Below are 14,206 nucleotides of genomic sequence, written 5' to 3'. Positions count from 1 at the left end.
TTTGCCCATTGATTGATGACATATTGGCCTTATAGGAACCAAAAGTGCCATTACTAATCTTGAAAAATAAATCCAGGACGTGTGATAGTAAATGTGATATCAAAACCCAATGTTACCTACTGAATACCACTAGGATGCTTTCACTATCGCAATACTAATCAACCTAAAACAAATGGAATATTCCCATTAACGCTTTTTTTTTTTTTTTTAGACCACAGGGTGTCAGGAAAATGCTAGCTCAACCAGAAAATATTTGTTTTTATTTTTATAACGCGATCAATATGATCTTTGTCAATTTATGCTAGTTTATTTTTGAAAATGAAGTTTAGGTCAGTTTCTGTATTTTATTTATCAAATGAGTATGAATCAATTTACACATTGTATGAGAACGAGTAGGATATATGTTTTCAAGAATATTATACAAATATATACTGCCATGAGAGGTTCTGGTTAAAACTATTGGCCCGAGGTGAGATCAATAGTACTATTTTCCTGAGGGGTGCAGCCTCGAAGGAAAATAGTACTATTGATCTCAGCGGGACCATAGTTTTAACCAGTACCTCAATGAAGGCAGTATATATTTGTTTTATATCCTTCATTCATAGATTTTTTGTTCATTGATTGGTTAAAAGATTACATGAAAACTCCACCATGTTGCGAGAAAGGCCTAGGTATGACCTATGCATGGACTCCCACTGTAATGTCATGCATGTTCATGTGTTTTTTAAGCTTACTCATTGTCAGTGTAGATTTGTTCAAGTTGTATCTTCATTTCACTTTGCCTTCATTCATGTCATTCATAGATTATTTGTACAAAGATTAGTGAAAAGATGTACATGTAAAAAGATTTACCTGTAGGCCTAAACTCGAAGGCCATCACGCATCGGGATATAGGCCTCCGTACGCACGGCACTAGGCCGGCTAGGCGGCCGGCGGTCCAAGACTACTCTCGCACTGTCAGTGTTTGTTACTAAGCTTACCATGTCAGTATTGCTCTGAATCTGACTGTGTTGGTCTAAAACATATTCCTGCGCTAGAACTGGTAACAATTCAAATTAAACAGCTGAAATCGTGAATCTTCTTCAGCAGTAGCAGCCCACTCCAGCTTGATTTATATTTACGCCATTTTTGTGTTGTGCGTTTCTCGGCAGTGACAAAATACTCTCATAGTCAATGCCGACGTTCAATGTTATTGTTATGCTTTATGGACTGCGACGTGGGTATGCTGCTATCCGTAAATAGTATATATCCAGAAGTACTATTTACGGCTTGAAGGTACTATTTACGGACGTAAATAGTACTTTTTTGCACGTCCTCACAGAATAGTGTGTTTATTTTTGATCATGTGACACACTTTTAACCAATCAATGAACAAGAATCTATGAATGAAGGATATAATAGGAATTATACGCATACACCTAATGCTTTATACAATGAAAAGGTGAAGAAACCCGGGTATTCGTAGGTAACATGAGCGATTTAACAATATCTATATTGAGTTTAAAGGTTTAAATTTGGCTATTATGGTAATGAATTAATAAAATGGTAGTTTTTAGATCACTTTCAGATGGTACGTCCAAATGAATAAATGCTATTACCTTACATGTAGATCAAACATTTTTAGCAAGATTTTGACCACTTCATTTTGATATACAAGTAGTTAATCAGCAATTTTACATAATAAATAATTGTTGAATGAATCCGTATATGGGTAATAATAGTGTCCTGGGGTACCGCTTAAAGTGTTTGACAATTAATTTCCATTGGTAGGGACACTTCATTTCACATGTCATGTATTATGCTGTATTAAATAAGTAACATTTCAGTATTTGTAGGTAAGAATTAGACTTTTGGTGGATATCGCAATCAAAACTTCATTTTATAAAGCACTTTGAATGTATTATTTTCTTTATGTGCGTTTATTGATACTTAAGACCCTATCATGTATTAATAATGTCGGTTCACAGCGGTTGAAAGAGGATTGAAGTAAGAAACAAAGGCACTAAAGTGACTTTAATTTGATTAATTGCACACAAATCGCTTAAAACCGTTATTGCAGGCTTGTGAAGTCCATCTTGGAGTCAGTTACGTCTTGTGGCCTTGCGTTTGAGGGCAACTACAATTAGCTTTATACCAGGGTCCATCACTGTGTTGTCAAGATCATGAGACAATGAGAACAGTCGTTTTTTTCCATGGTATTCGTAGGTAACCTAAGCGAAAACGTCAAAAGTTACCTTCGAATAAATGAATTTGGAGACAAATTACTCAGAAACCAGAAGGTCGGTAAACATTTAAAATGAAGCACACATGACAGTTGACAAATCCAAGTATTTATCCCCTTCTAATCTTCTTTGAATCTGATTTTTCTTTCAAATGAGCAGACCGTCATCTATTTCAGTACATATTTTTCAACAATTAAGCCGTATTCAGTTTTGCATGGTGGGCATGTATGTGAATTCGCAACTTTCATTGACATATGATTTGATAGCAAACATACAGGCCTTCGTTATGTACCAATATGGGCATTGGCATGAACGGCGGTGTTTCACAATACTGTCATGATGTCAAATTGTATTCGTAGGTAACATTCGGTTACCGAAATTTACCTTCGAATACTTGCTTTTATTGTTGACATCTCAGAAATATTTAAACGCATGAGCTATTGAAACTTGGTAGAAATAAAGAGTGTATTACCCTGCACCTGTTGCTTAACTATTGTTTACTATTCTCTCTCTTTGTGGAAATGACACAGCTTTTAACATGTATTCGGAGGTAATGCATATTTTTTACCAAACCTACCTTTGTGCCATTTAGAATTTCTGGCAGCTAAACACAATAATAAAGATGTCCGAATGCAATGCATTTCAGTATTGGACATATCAAAGCTTGTATCAATTAAGCATTTATTAGTGATTTCCATTTTAAAAAGATATATCTAGTGCTATGAAAAATTGTATTCGTAGGTAATGTAAAAAAATACCACTCAAAAAATTATCACAAAAAATTCATAATTATGTACAAATATGTGAAAGATTGAACAGGTAATCTTTGAATACACACCTTTCAGGAAATCAATTTAGATTCAATCCAATGACTTCTTTTCATAACTGATTTAGATGTTTTTAAAAATACCTTAAGAAATATTTTGAAAAAATGGGTAAAAACAGCATGATTTGGGGTCTCTGTGTCTAAATTTTTCACAGAAGAGGGTCTTATTATATATGGCGCGAAGCGTATGATCAAGGCGAATAAACACAATATAAAAACGAATGCCAATTGATTAATACTTTTAAGTTATGGCCCTGGACATGCCGTGTACACTTTTCGTTGGATTCGACCATATGCTGCCTATATGCAAGTGCATGTCAGTGTACCAATACACCATGGCAATATTGATTTAGGTTTGCTGTAGACAGCATTGCGCATAAATGATAACATATAATCAAACTTTATTCTGATTTTCTATACATTTGGCAACTGAGACATATGACTGCAGATTGTCAAGTTGCCCCTCTCCTGCTTCCTGTAATAAAAAATAAAGTCCTATTAAAATAAAAATGATAGTATCAGATCTATTTGCAACACGGACTTAAAGCAAAGACCCTACATGTAAACATACTTAATGATATTCTTCTATTTAAAGAAAACCCTTTCTACTTTTGCGGCATGCGACAAAATCCCATTTTTGCGGCATGTAATTTTCACACAATTGATACCGAGAGAAGAATAATGGTATAGGTTCTATAAGGAGATTAAGGCTTGATATAAAGTTTTCCTTTCCACCCAGTGAATTTTCTTGGGAGGTAACACCCAAAAATTTCATTTTTTGATACACTATTGGCCTAAAAACTCAAGAACCACAAGACCTATGGAAATATGAGATTATTATCTTCCTTGACTAATTTCCTATAAAATCCAGGCCAGGTATGAAGATCAATGTATAACATTAAGAATAAACTACATTTTTAGTTAAATGGCTGAAACTTGACAAATAGGCAAGTACTATCCCATTCACCTCAAAGGCCTAGAGGGAAAAGAAATACTTGCGAGCATGAAAATTTTGTTAGTCTATTTCACTCGCAAAATTCGGAAATTTTCATGTACATGCACATTTCATGCATTACAATCTAAGCGTTGCAGTATTTGGGCCAGCATTGCATCTGTAACAACATACATGTACATGTATGTGTCTAGACTAGCTATAGATTTATATGATCATGTTGTATTCATTCAGACAAACTTAATTACTTTAAATGTAACCCTGGAGACATTCAAGGCATTCAATAAGAAGAAACACATGAAAGCAACTGAATGTGTACGCCAAGTCCATTTACAAATGTACTTACATAATAGTGCTATATTCAATCAAATTAGCGCCACTCCCACAATGTGTACAAAAAATCCTGTTACAAATGCACCAATCTATATACACCCAAATTAGTGTCACTCTCAGAATTTGTACTTTTGTATGGGAGAGCGTGGCGCAATGGTTAGGGTACTTGCCTTTAGTGCATGAGGTCCCGGGTTCAATTCCCAGCGGTGGCGATTTGCTGGGATATTGACTTGGAAAAAAAGTCTGAAATTAATTGGCAACTTCTGTAGATTAAATTCAGACTTCCGCTCTCCCCATGGTTCATTTAGAATTGGGTAAATGAATCATGAAAGTACTCCGTCCTTCGGAGGGGCGTTAAGCCGTCGTTCCCAAGTGCAGAGAGCCATACCTGTACATGTATTTCGCAGCTAATTTCGAAAAGAGTAGGGTGTTAAATGTTATAATAAATGTTGACATTTATATAGCGCCTTTCACATGTATCAAAGCGCTTTACATTTATTCCGCTGCCATTAGAATGTTAACCCCTGACTGTTCCCAATCCATCCTGGTGTTCAAATGGACCCCAATGGAAATAAGCTTCAATAGAGGCTTTCTTGGGTTATCCAGGGTTGTCAAAATCCGAACAAATCAAATCAAAAAAATCCTTTTACAAACTGTGTTTAGTACTTACTACATGTATATTCAAGAAAATTAGTGACACTCCCACAAATAAATTTGTGACATTTCCACCAAAAGCACAGTGGTGTAGCTAGGGGTTGTGGTGCCCAGGGCTAAGGATACATAATGGTGCCCCTCCCCATTTGGACATGTTGCAAAAATAACAGCCACTGTAGATTTACAATTACATGGTGCTTTATGAAATTCTAGGAGCTATATCTTACAAATAGCACTACTACAATGTACATGTAGATTCCAGCCACCCACTTATTTCCTACCCTGGTTTGCCAGTAGACTTTTTTTTTTTATCATGGACACTTTGTGCATTCACTTCTCCTCCCCAAACAAATCTGCTAACTTAAATTGCACATATTTTCCGAGAAAATGTATGCATCACCATTTTTAATTTCATCTTAGTACCAAAAAGCATGACCAAGAAATTTAAGGTCTTGTAAAAATCCTAGACCCTTTACTGAATAACAAGAGCAAAGCAATATGCACAACACAGATCCTGTGATGCACAATGCGACAACAGAAAATGCAATCCTATATGATACACCAAAATTCAACAGGATTCAAATGTCATATTATGTATGATTCTGCCAATTACAATTTCATTTCGTCTCGATTTGCAGTACTTGACATGAGCCAAAGCTTGTTTAAAAACATACTCACAATATGGTCTCATACCTACTGGCATCATTCAGTGAACCCCATTCAACAATCGCAGCTCAATATTTGACCTCTAGCTGCGAAGTATGAGTTAGTGTACCCAACACATTCAGGGGTCATTTGTTGCATGTATTGCATATTGGGGTTAAAGAACTGTGCCCTGATAGATGAGGTTGTTTGAGATCCAAGGGACTGGCTCAGTGTGTGCATGATGGTGATGATCATCACTCATCTTGTGCAGATAGCAATCTATCTTCATTAAGGGATCTAGAATGAGCGTTTATTGCGTTTCGACAGTATTTTTTGTGGGACATGAGAGCACCTTAGACCTATCAAATTGCATTCTGAATACGAAGCATGTCTTTCTGATATCAAATAATTTTCATTTTTTGAAAATCACAATATAATACAAATTTTATGACAAATTATAAAAATTTGATATTTGTCAAATTTTTGATATATAACAGTCCTCGAAGTAAATTATATAAATCTAATGATATATTCTTAAAGTGTATGTAGCAGGGAGGAAAAGCATGAAAGCCGACGGTCAATTGAAAATTTTGACCTTTCATATTGAAGATATGGATTTTTTCCCAAAAAGACCTAATTTTTTTGGGTGTTTTGGGAAAAAAATCCATATCTTCAATACGAAAGGTCAAAATTTTCAATTGATCGTCGGCTTTTCATCCCATCTACATACACTTTAAGTATAAATCATCAGATTTATAAAGTTTACTTCAAGTACTGTTAAATATCAAAAATATCAATTTTTAATGATTTGCCATAAAATGTGCATTACATTGCGAATTTCAAAAAATCAAAATTATTTGATATCAGAATGACATTCTTCGTATTCAGAATGCAATTCGATATGTCTGATGTGCTCTAATGTCCCACAATAAATTCTGTCCAAACGTTCATACCCCAGCCCTTAAGCCCCATGATAATAGGTGCTTCTACCCTGCTTACAGTATTAGTTACAGGTTTAATATTCTGATTCACAGCAAAAACACAACTTTTATGCCTTTTTATTGCCTTTTAAGAGTTGCTTTCATCTGGAGCTTTATACAGCATGATTTGACTTGCTCCACAATCATAATTGTTCACAGCTGGCTGTTTGACAAATTTCATAAATTAATATTCAGTGGTGCAGTAAATAAAAATTGGCAGTATATATAACTGCACTATTAAAATTCAATTTTAAAATTATATGGTAGTACATCACCTTTGTTCCATAACCATTCAGGTATAGGACATTTTTTGTTTTTGCTACATAGCCCCCGAATGAAAGGTATTTAATTATGGTATGTTTGTACTCACTTAGGTAGCATTGTGTGTGAATTTTACATCTGAACTAAGTGCTTTTCTTTTTTTTATGGTCATTTTAGTGTCTAAAATGGCCCCAAATTAGGGTTTTTCAATATTGCCGTCCATTTCTAATCGTCACCCCCATAGACTTTTCATGTAAAATAAAAAGGCCCATAAAATTGAATAGCACTTAGTTCAGATGTAAAATTCAAACAAAATGCTTTTTGAGGGATTACAAAGATAATTAAATACTTTTTATTCGGGGGCTATGTGGAATTATTTTTCATTGTATTGCTTTGTACAATGACATATAGGTCCTTTCACAATAAAATGTCCATCTGAAACAAAGGTGACATGCGCATTATCTTTAAAATATAGGTCTACATTCTAGTTCAGTGTGCATGGTTTAGCTTGTTACTGCTACATTTGATTCTGGTTCTGGGCCATCGCATATGAGGCCATAGACGACGGTGCATTGCACTGTCCAGGGTTCATAGTGTCAAGACCACAGTGAAATCAATGACTTTTAATGACTTTCAAATACACTTTTCAATGACTTTTTATTAAATCTCATACCTCGGATGTGTTGAACAGTATTGTTTGTACATCTTAATATAAGTACCAGTTATGTTTGTACCTCTTAATATAAGTACCAGTTAGTTTTACCCTATACAAATATACATTGATACTACAGCCTGCAGGTTCAGCTGCTGAATTCGGAAGGGTTACTCAACTAATCTACTGTTCTAATTTATCTAACGGGAAAGTATAAAGTAATACATAATAATCACATACCTGCCAACCCCAGAAACCCCAAAAGTGGAACACATATTGCACGGGAGCACTTGTGCGACCGAGCATATAACAGCGGGGTTCAGGGGCAAAGCCCGTGGTCGAGTGGATGAAGCCCCGAAGCCAGAGGGTTTTTACACCATTTTTGACCTGTTTTAGACTTTTTTGAAAAAATGCTTCCTTCCTCCTAAAAAAGGGGTTTTACATTTTCAGTTTCCTATACTATTGTACATGAGAGACATTCTTCAAAGTTTTTTTTTTTTTTTTTTTACATGGTCTACATGACCTAAATTTATATATATAATGCGCAATATAAAACCAATGATTCATTAAATTTTTGCCCCCACCCCTCCTTCAGGTATGTGGGAGGGGGCCCACATGGGGAGGGGGTACTAATGTGTATTTCAAAGCTCCTGGCTTGTTTTACACTTTTAATGAAAAGTGCTTCCGTCTTCCAGAAAACATGCTTTAAAGTTTTCAGTTTCCTATACTTTGGTACATGACAGACATTCTTCAAAGTTGTTTTTTTGCCTAATAACATGGCCTACATGACTGAAATTGATATATATATAATGCGCAATATAAAAACAATGATTCATCAAATTTTGACCCCCCCCACCTTCGGGTATGTGGGAGGGGCCCACATGGGGGGTACTAATGTGCATGAAGAATACATTGTATGATAAAAGTAATTTGTAAAATTCAGTATGTTAAACATACAGAGTGATGTCACTACAAATTGGGACTAAAATAGTAGGCCTATCCCAAGGGAAATACATACACACACTTACCCACCCCCACCCAACCTCCCCCACCCCCACCCCCCACCCCAAGTCCACCCCGACTGATGGCCACACAAAGCCAAAGGATACAGCTAAAAGGTTCATATCAAACCTTTGACCCAAGTTTGCTTCAATTTAATTTAGACTTAAACATGACTTGATATTAGAGTATACATTATAGGCCTACACGACATCAGTCCAGCATCATCTCAAACGTCATCGTTCATTAATACACATTACATACTTCTTACTAAGGTAATATTCATTGAGGAAAAAGAGATGAGTTTTTGAACGCAAAACCTGATAACATGCAGGTCCGATAATCGACCAAAATGCATCAATTTTGGGAGTCTTTTGGGCATGAAAAGGTGACCACATGCATGTTAAATGAGTACCATTATCTAGCCTAGTCATCCAGTCAGGGTTCTAAGGAATTTTCATTTTAAAATTGGAAATATATGTGTCCAGAAAGAATCATCATTTATATTTCTTTTTTCTCGGGAAAAGCGGAAGTTCCGCTTTTTACCGACTTTGAGGTTTAAAAAGTGTAACAGTTCTGCCAAAAGCGGAACGGTTGGCAGGTATGTAATCATAAATTAAATAAAATAATTATTAAAATACATCGATTTTTATTTTTTTCCTTCATACAAATATATTTCAAAGACTTTTAATGACTTTTTTACTTTTCTACAAAATTTAATGACTTTTAATGACTTTAATGACCTTGCTTCAAATTCACTGACTTTTAAGGAATTTAATGACCGCTACGAACCCTGCTGTCAGAGAAAACACGCTTGTAGAGGTCCGCACTTATCCGATCACAGTTGATGCTGTACATCTTCTCCTCAAAAAATCAGCTTGCAAGTAAAAACTGTAAAGTCATCATGACATTACTAAGCCCTACCCCGACACACATATACATTTGGGGGATTTCATAAACAATTAAAAAACTTGGGCCTTTTGGTAAGCGATGGGAAAAACACCTGTTCTATAGGTTGGCCTGTCAGGACTTTTTTTATGGAAAAGGCTAAATGAGCCAAAAAAAATCACACATACATGTAGATAGCTTTGCTCCAAAGCCAACCTATTTTCCATCCAATTGAAACAAAAAATGAAAAACCATGCCATATGCCCTCTGACACTAATAGTAGGGACCAGCTGTAGGGACCTCGCCTGGCGGCTCGGTGAGTGGACTTTCGCGGTTGGTGGGTTTTGTAGACCAATATCTTAGGCAGACAGTGATCTTTACTGCATAGTGGTCCTACTGCATAGTGGTCCTACTTACTTGTTGGTGACTTGTTGGCAAGCTCTGTACATGTACATGTACTGCTGGGAGTTTTTTTTTTGGGGGGGGGATCTTTACTTGGGGATCACTGGATCTTCTAAGGTACTGCGAGGGCTCTGATCAAGAGCTAACATGTAGATTGAAAAATCAGAAGAAAAAAAATCTGAACAATTTTTGCAAGTTAAATATTTTGAAAATTGACAGAACTTGTTAAAAACAAATTCAGTCATAATCAATCCACTTCGGCCTTCAAACAGCTTTAAAAAAAATCCTCAAAATACAAAATTTAGGATGGTAAGGCCTGTAGAACAATGTGTTTTTTATCCGTCATATATTATACATGTGCATTGTACTTTAAAATGTGGACCTATTTGGACACATTAAGTGTACGTTTACAACTGGGCATGCACATCTGGCATGAAGATGATTTTCGGCTCTTGTAACATTTATTTTTAAATAATTTCTCCATCTTATGGAAGTTACTGATACTTACTATACATTGTCAGTTCCAGGACATTTTTCATCACCAGTAACCTGAAGGAAATGGAAAAAAAGTAATTGTTAACATATCATACCGTAAATATGGCAGACTACTCAAACACATTCAACAAAAGCATGATTGCAATCTACAGTGACAGTTCGTCTCACACACATATCAAATACACTACGACCAAATAGGTTGATGGCAACATTTGATTGAATGGACTGCACTGCACCATGATTACGGTGAAGGACACCGGTTCAAATCCTTTGTTTGGAGCCAATCGATAAAAGCATGCAGGGCCTCCATTGCTCAATAGGTAGTGTTTTGTATAGGGATTAATGAAGTAATTTAGCTCCTTTTGTCTCTATGATAACATCATGTATCTCTAGACTCTCATAAAGCCTTGACATTTGAGACATGTCTATAACTATCTAGAGGCCAAAATTGATTTTTGGCTAATCGAACATGTAATTTATTGTAATATTTGGCTAAATTGAACATGAAAGGAAATCACTATCTACTATAAATATCCAGTTTAATTTAAACTTAATTTCACTATAGAATATGTATGTAATGTCACTAATGTGCAAAAATAAAAACCAGTGTGCTTTAACAACCCTCGATACACTTAGACGATGCTTAGCAGGACCTACATGTATACCACCAATATTAAAGTGCCCCTTCCTCGTAACTTCTGCTCCTTCTCCGACTATGCCCCCCCCCCCTTCTTCATCATTTTCGTCTTCTCTTTTTCCTCCTTGGCCCTTTCACCTTGGAAATATTATTCTCAATTGAAGAAATATTTATTAAATCCAGAATGCTAAATTCTAGTCATTATAGATGATTTAATGTGATCATGGTTATAGTTTCAATAGTCTTTGCCCACAGCAGCTGAAAGGAGTACAAATGTATCCCATCATGCATTGCAGTATATCTGCTTGCTCCATAGCAATATACAAAATATAAACAAGAGCCGCTTATATATTGAGAGCTATTGATAGAATCACAATACTCTATGGCTGATATTTTTTCAAACAAAAGTCTAAGCTTCCCTGATTTTTAAGTGTAGGATTTTGTGTACATTTTTTATGGCACAATCAGTTCTGTAATGGTACCGCAAAGCATAATGGGATACTCCCTTCAGCTGCTGTGGTCTTTGCCGGATGGTTTTTATTAATAATTTTAATTATTATTTGTTTGTTTGTTGACAATTCATTAATCTTCCTTAAATTTTGTATGTGTTTCAGCTTGTTCAGAGAACATGTCAGAACATTTTCAGTTCTTTCAAGGTTGTCAATTATTTACCTATTCTAAAAAATAGGCTTCAGGTATTCTGTATTTAATACCATCATCTAATACAGTGGAAACGCATTAACACGAAGTTGTGCGGAATTCAAATTTTACTTCTTGTTATCAGGAGTTCGTGTTATCCAGTTCTAATAACATGTGAAATGTATGCTTGGGAATGTAAAACATACTTCTTGTTACCAGGAACTTCATGTTAAGAGGGTTCGTGTTAACGAGTTGCCACTGTATAAATCTGTTTTCAATGCAGCAATGAGTGCAACCATCCAGACTCCAGTGTTGGAATATAAAACAGATGAAATCAGGGTTGGCTCAAACAAATTCTTTTGCGTACGTGTTTACTGATTGTCGATAAATCAGACATCCAAGGAATAGGATATTGTTTTTTAATATTTCAGGTACAAAAGGCAAACCCTAGTTTACACATCAGCAAAATTGGTACTAACACAATACATAATTTAGATATTACCGGTAATTAAAAGTAAAATATAGGTCAAGGAAATCTACATAATTGTTGTCTGAATGTCTATACTTCACTTGACCCAAATATATAATTTATTTTTGTGATGAGAGAATCACACACAATATTGAATTTTAGAGGGATTTTGATAGCAGTTCCAATAGAAAAGCTGCTCTATCATGAGACTATGCTGTTTTGTTAAATGCATCAAATGTTGGCTGAACGTTTTTGATGAAAGTCAATCTTTGACAAGATGTATGTCAAAACGGTTTTCAGTTTTAGCTTGCTTTAGTCATCAGGGGCTTTAATTTTGATAATATGTGGTTTGATGACAAATTTGAATTGACCTTATACCAGATATATTTTTTTAGTTTTCTGTCAAAATACATGTATATATACATGTATTTTGTGTAACTTTTCAAGCTTCAAACAACAAAACAAAGTGATGATAAAAAGTATTTTTCTTTTCAGTAATATTGAATAAAGATTTGTAGTGGTCACCATTATTAGGCATTATACCTTGGGGTAGCCTTCTGATTGGTGGCATCGACCATGATGGGGGCTGGGGGCACCAGGTCTGATTGAAGGACACAAGCCATTTCTTATTAAAATTAGCAATTTTCCTATTTATGGGATTTTCTAAATTTTGCAATCGATTGGGGGACATTTCAAGTGGGGGGAATGAGGCTGTGGATCACGAAATGCCCTCTCGTCTGGCTTCAATCAGGAAGCATTGAGATTGAGAGTAACTACCAGATTCCAGATGCCGTTTTAATCTTTTCTTCAAATTGTATGTGTTGTGTCACAGAATTATGCTGGGCTTATTGTTTTTTATCCATCCACCATTCCACCTAGTTGTCCACGTCTAACTTAGTTTCGTCAGCACAGATATTGACTGTTATTGACATTTTTACAAAACGGAACACGACTCTCAACTAAGTTGGACAATAAACATATGCATATTTTTTTGGGAGGACTTTGGGGGCGCCAGCCCCCCGGGGTAAAAGCAAGGGGCGGCCAAAATGAAGGGGCGGCAAAAACAATGGAGAAGGCAAAAAGAATTAGTAATTTATACAAAAGGGCGGAAAAATTTGATAAAGCATAAAAATTTTTGAAAAAATGGTACTATACATCAAAAAGCAAAAAGTGCTGCTTTTAGGGTGCTAGCGCCTGAAACCCCTTTTCTTTTTTTTTTTGCTCTTCACTTTTTCAAATGACCGAGAAAAAAATTGGGTCAACCTTTCGGGCTGTTGAGGAAGGGGCGGCAAAATTGAATTTTCTTCAGCCTCCCGGGTTGGGGCAGCCACGGCACGCCACTGATAAATAGCCCTGAAACATGTAGCGGATGGTCCCAAGTAAGTTTATCCGCGACCGCACGGCATGCTAGATTGGGAGCCAACATGACACGTCACGGCGCACTGCAGGAAAGATTTTCCCCGCAGTAATTGAATTTGTGTGGACGCCTCTTGACGGCACTTGCTATCAGGGAAATGTACAAAATGAGTTCTCACCATGTACCATAGCGAGATAGACACCCATATAAATATGATAAAGGACGCAACGGTGGGATGTTTCTCACTAATTCCACCCATGCCATGCATCATGCACATGCTGATAAGTGATATACTCACCTTGGTGATCAGAAAGAGCAGGCAAGAAATCAATAAAACTATATTCCTATGAAACGATGTTATTCCCGTCTGTAGCATGTTGAAAATATTGTCTTGTACTATTCAACCTTCAAAGAAACAAATATGAAACAAAAATCAAATTGTAGCTCCACTGAAAATAAAAGACTCACTGGCAGCTGTAGTTTTAGTTTGCGATTCTGAGTCTATATTTCACAAGCCTGACCCAAACAAATTCCAAGTTAAATTTATTGCCACAACAATTTACAAATATGACAATTTGACAAAGTTGTTTGTATCAAGAACAAATCAGTTATCACTGATAATTGTCACATGGCACTAGATCACAATTCACAACATTTCCGTGTATCATTGAGTTTATTTCCAGCACATTACGTGTTGTGTTGCGTCATGTGTGTTTACTACATGTACAACTGTCAAATGACACAGCTGCACAGCTCAGTGCACTGACAGTATGCATGCAGTACAGAACTACTGTA

At 35.9% G+C, this 14,206-nt stretch overlaps 1 protein-coding gene across 1 annotated transcript in view; it reads right to left on the bottom strand.

Moving 5' to 3' along the window:
* LOC140150455 (uncharacterized) overlaps positions 1 to 13,819 on the bottom strand; it is a 50,900-nt gene extending 37,081 nt beyond the window's left edge. Inside the window, exons 1-2 of the mRNA XM_072172474.1 lie at positions 13,710 to 13,819; positions 10,323 to 10,363 (exon numbers count right to left, since the gene is read on the bottom strand). Of these exons, the coding sequence (XP_072028575.1) occupies positions 10,323 to 10,363; positions 13,710 to 13,787 (119 nt within the window). The 5' untranslated portion in view covers positions 13,788 to 13,819. The remainder of the gene's footprint in view (positions 1 to 10,322; positions 10,364 to 13,709) is intronic.
* Positions 13,820 to 14,206: the final 387 nt, after the last annotated feature.

This window comes from Amphiura filiformis, chromosome 4, assembly GCF_039555335.1.
Source record: "Amphiura filiformis chromosome 4, Afil_fr2py, whole genome shotgun sequence".
NCBI classification, from domain to species: domain Eukaryota; kingdom Metazoa; phylum Echinodermata; class Ophiuroidea; order Amphilepidida; family Amphiuridae; genus Amphiura; species Amphiura filiformis.
Note: the sequence above shows the minus strand (reverse complement) of the source record. Positions and strands in the feature narration are given on the sequence as shown.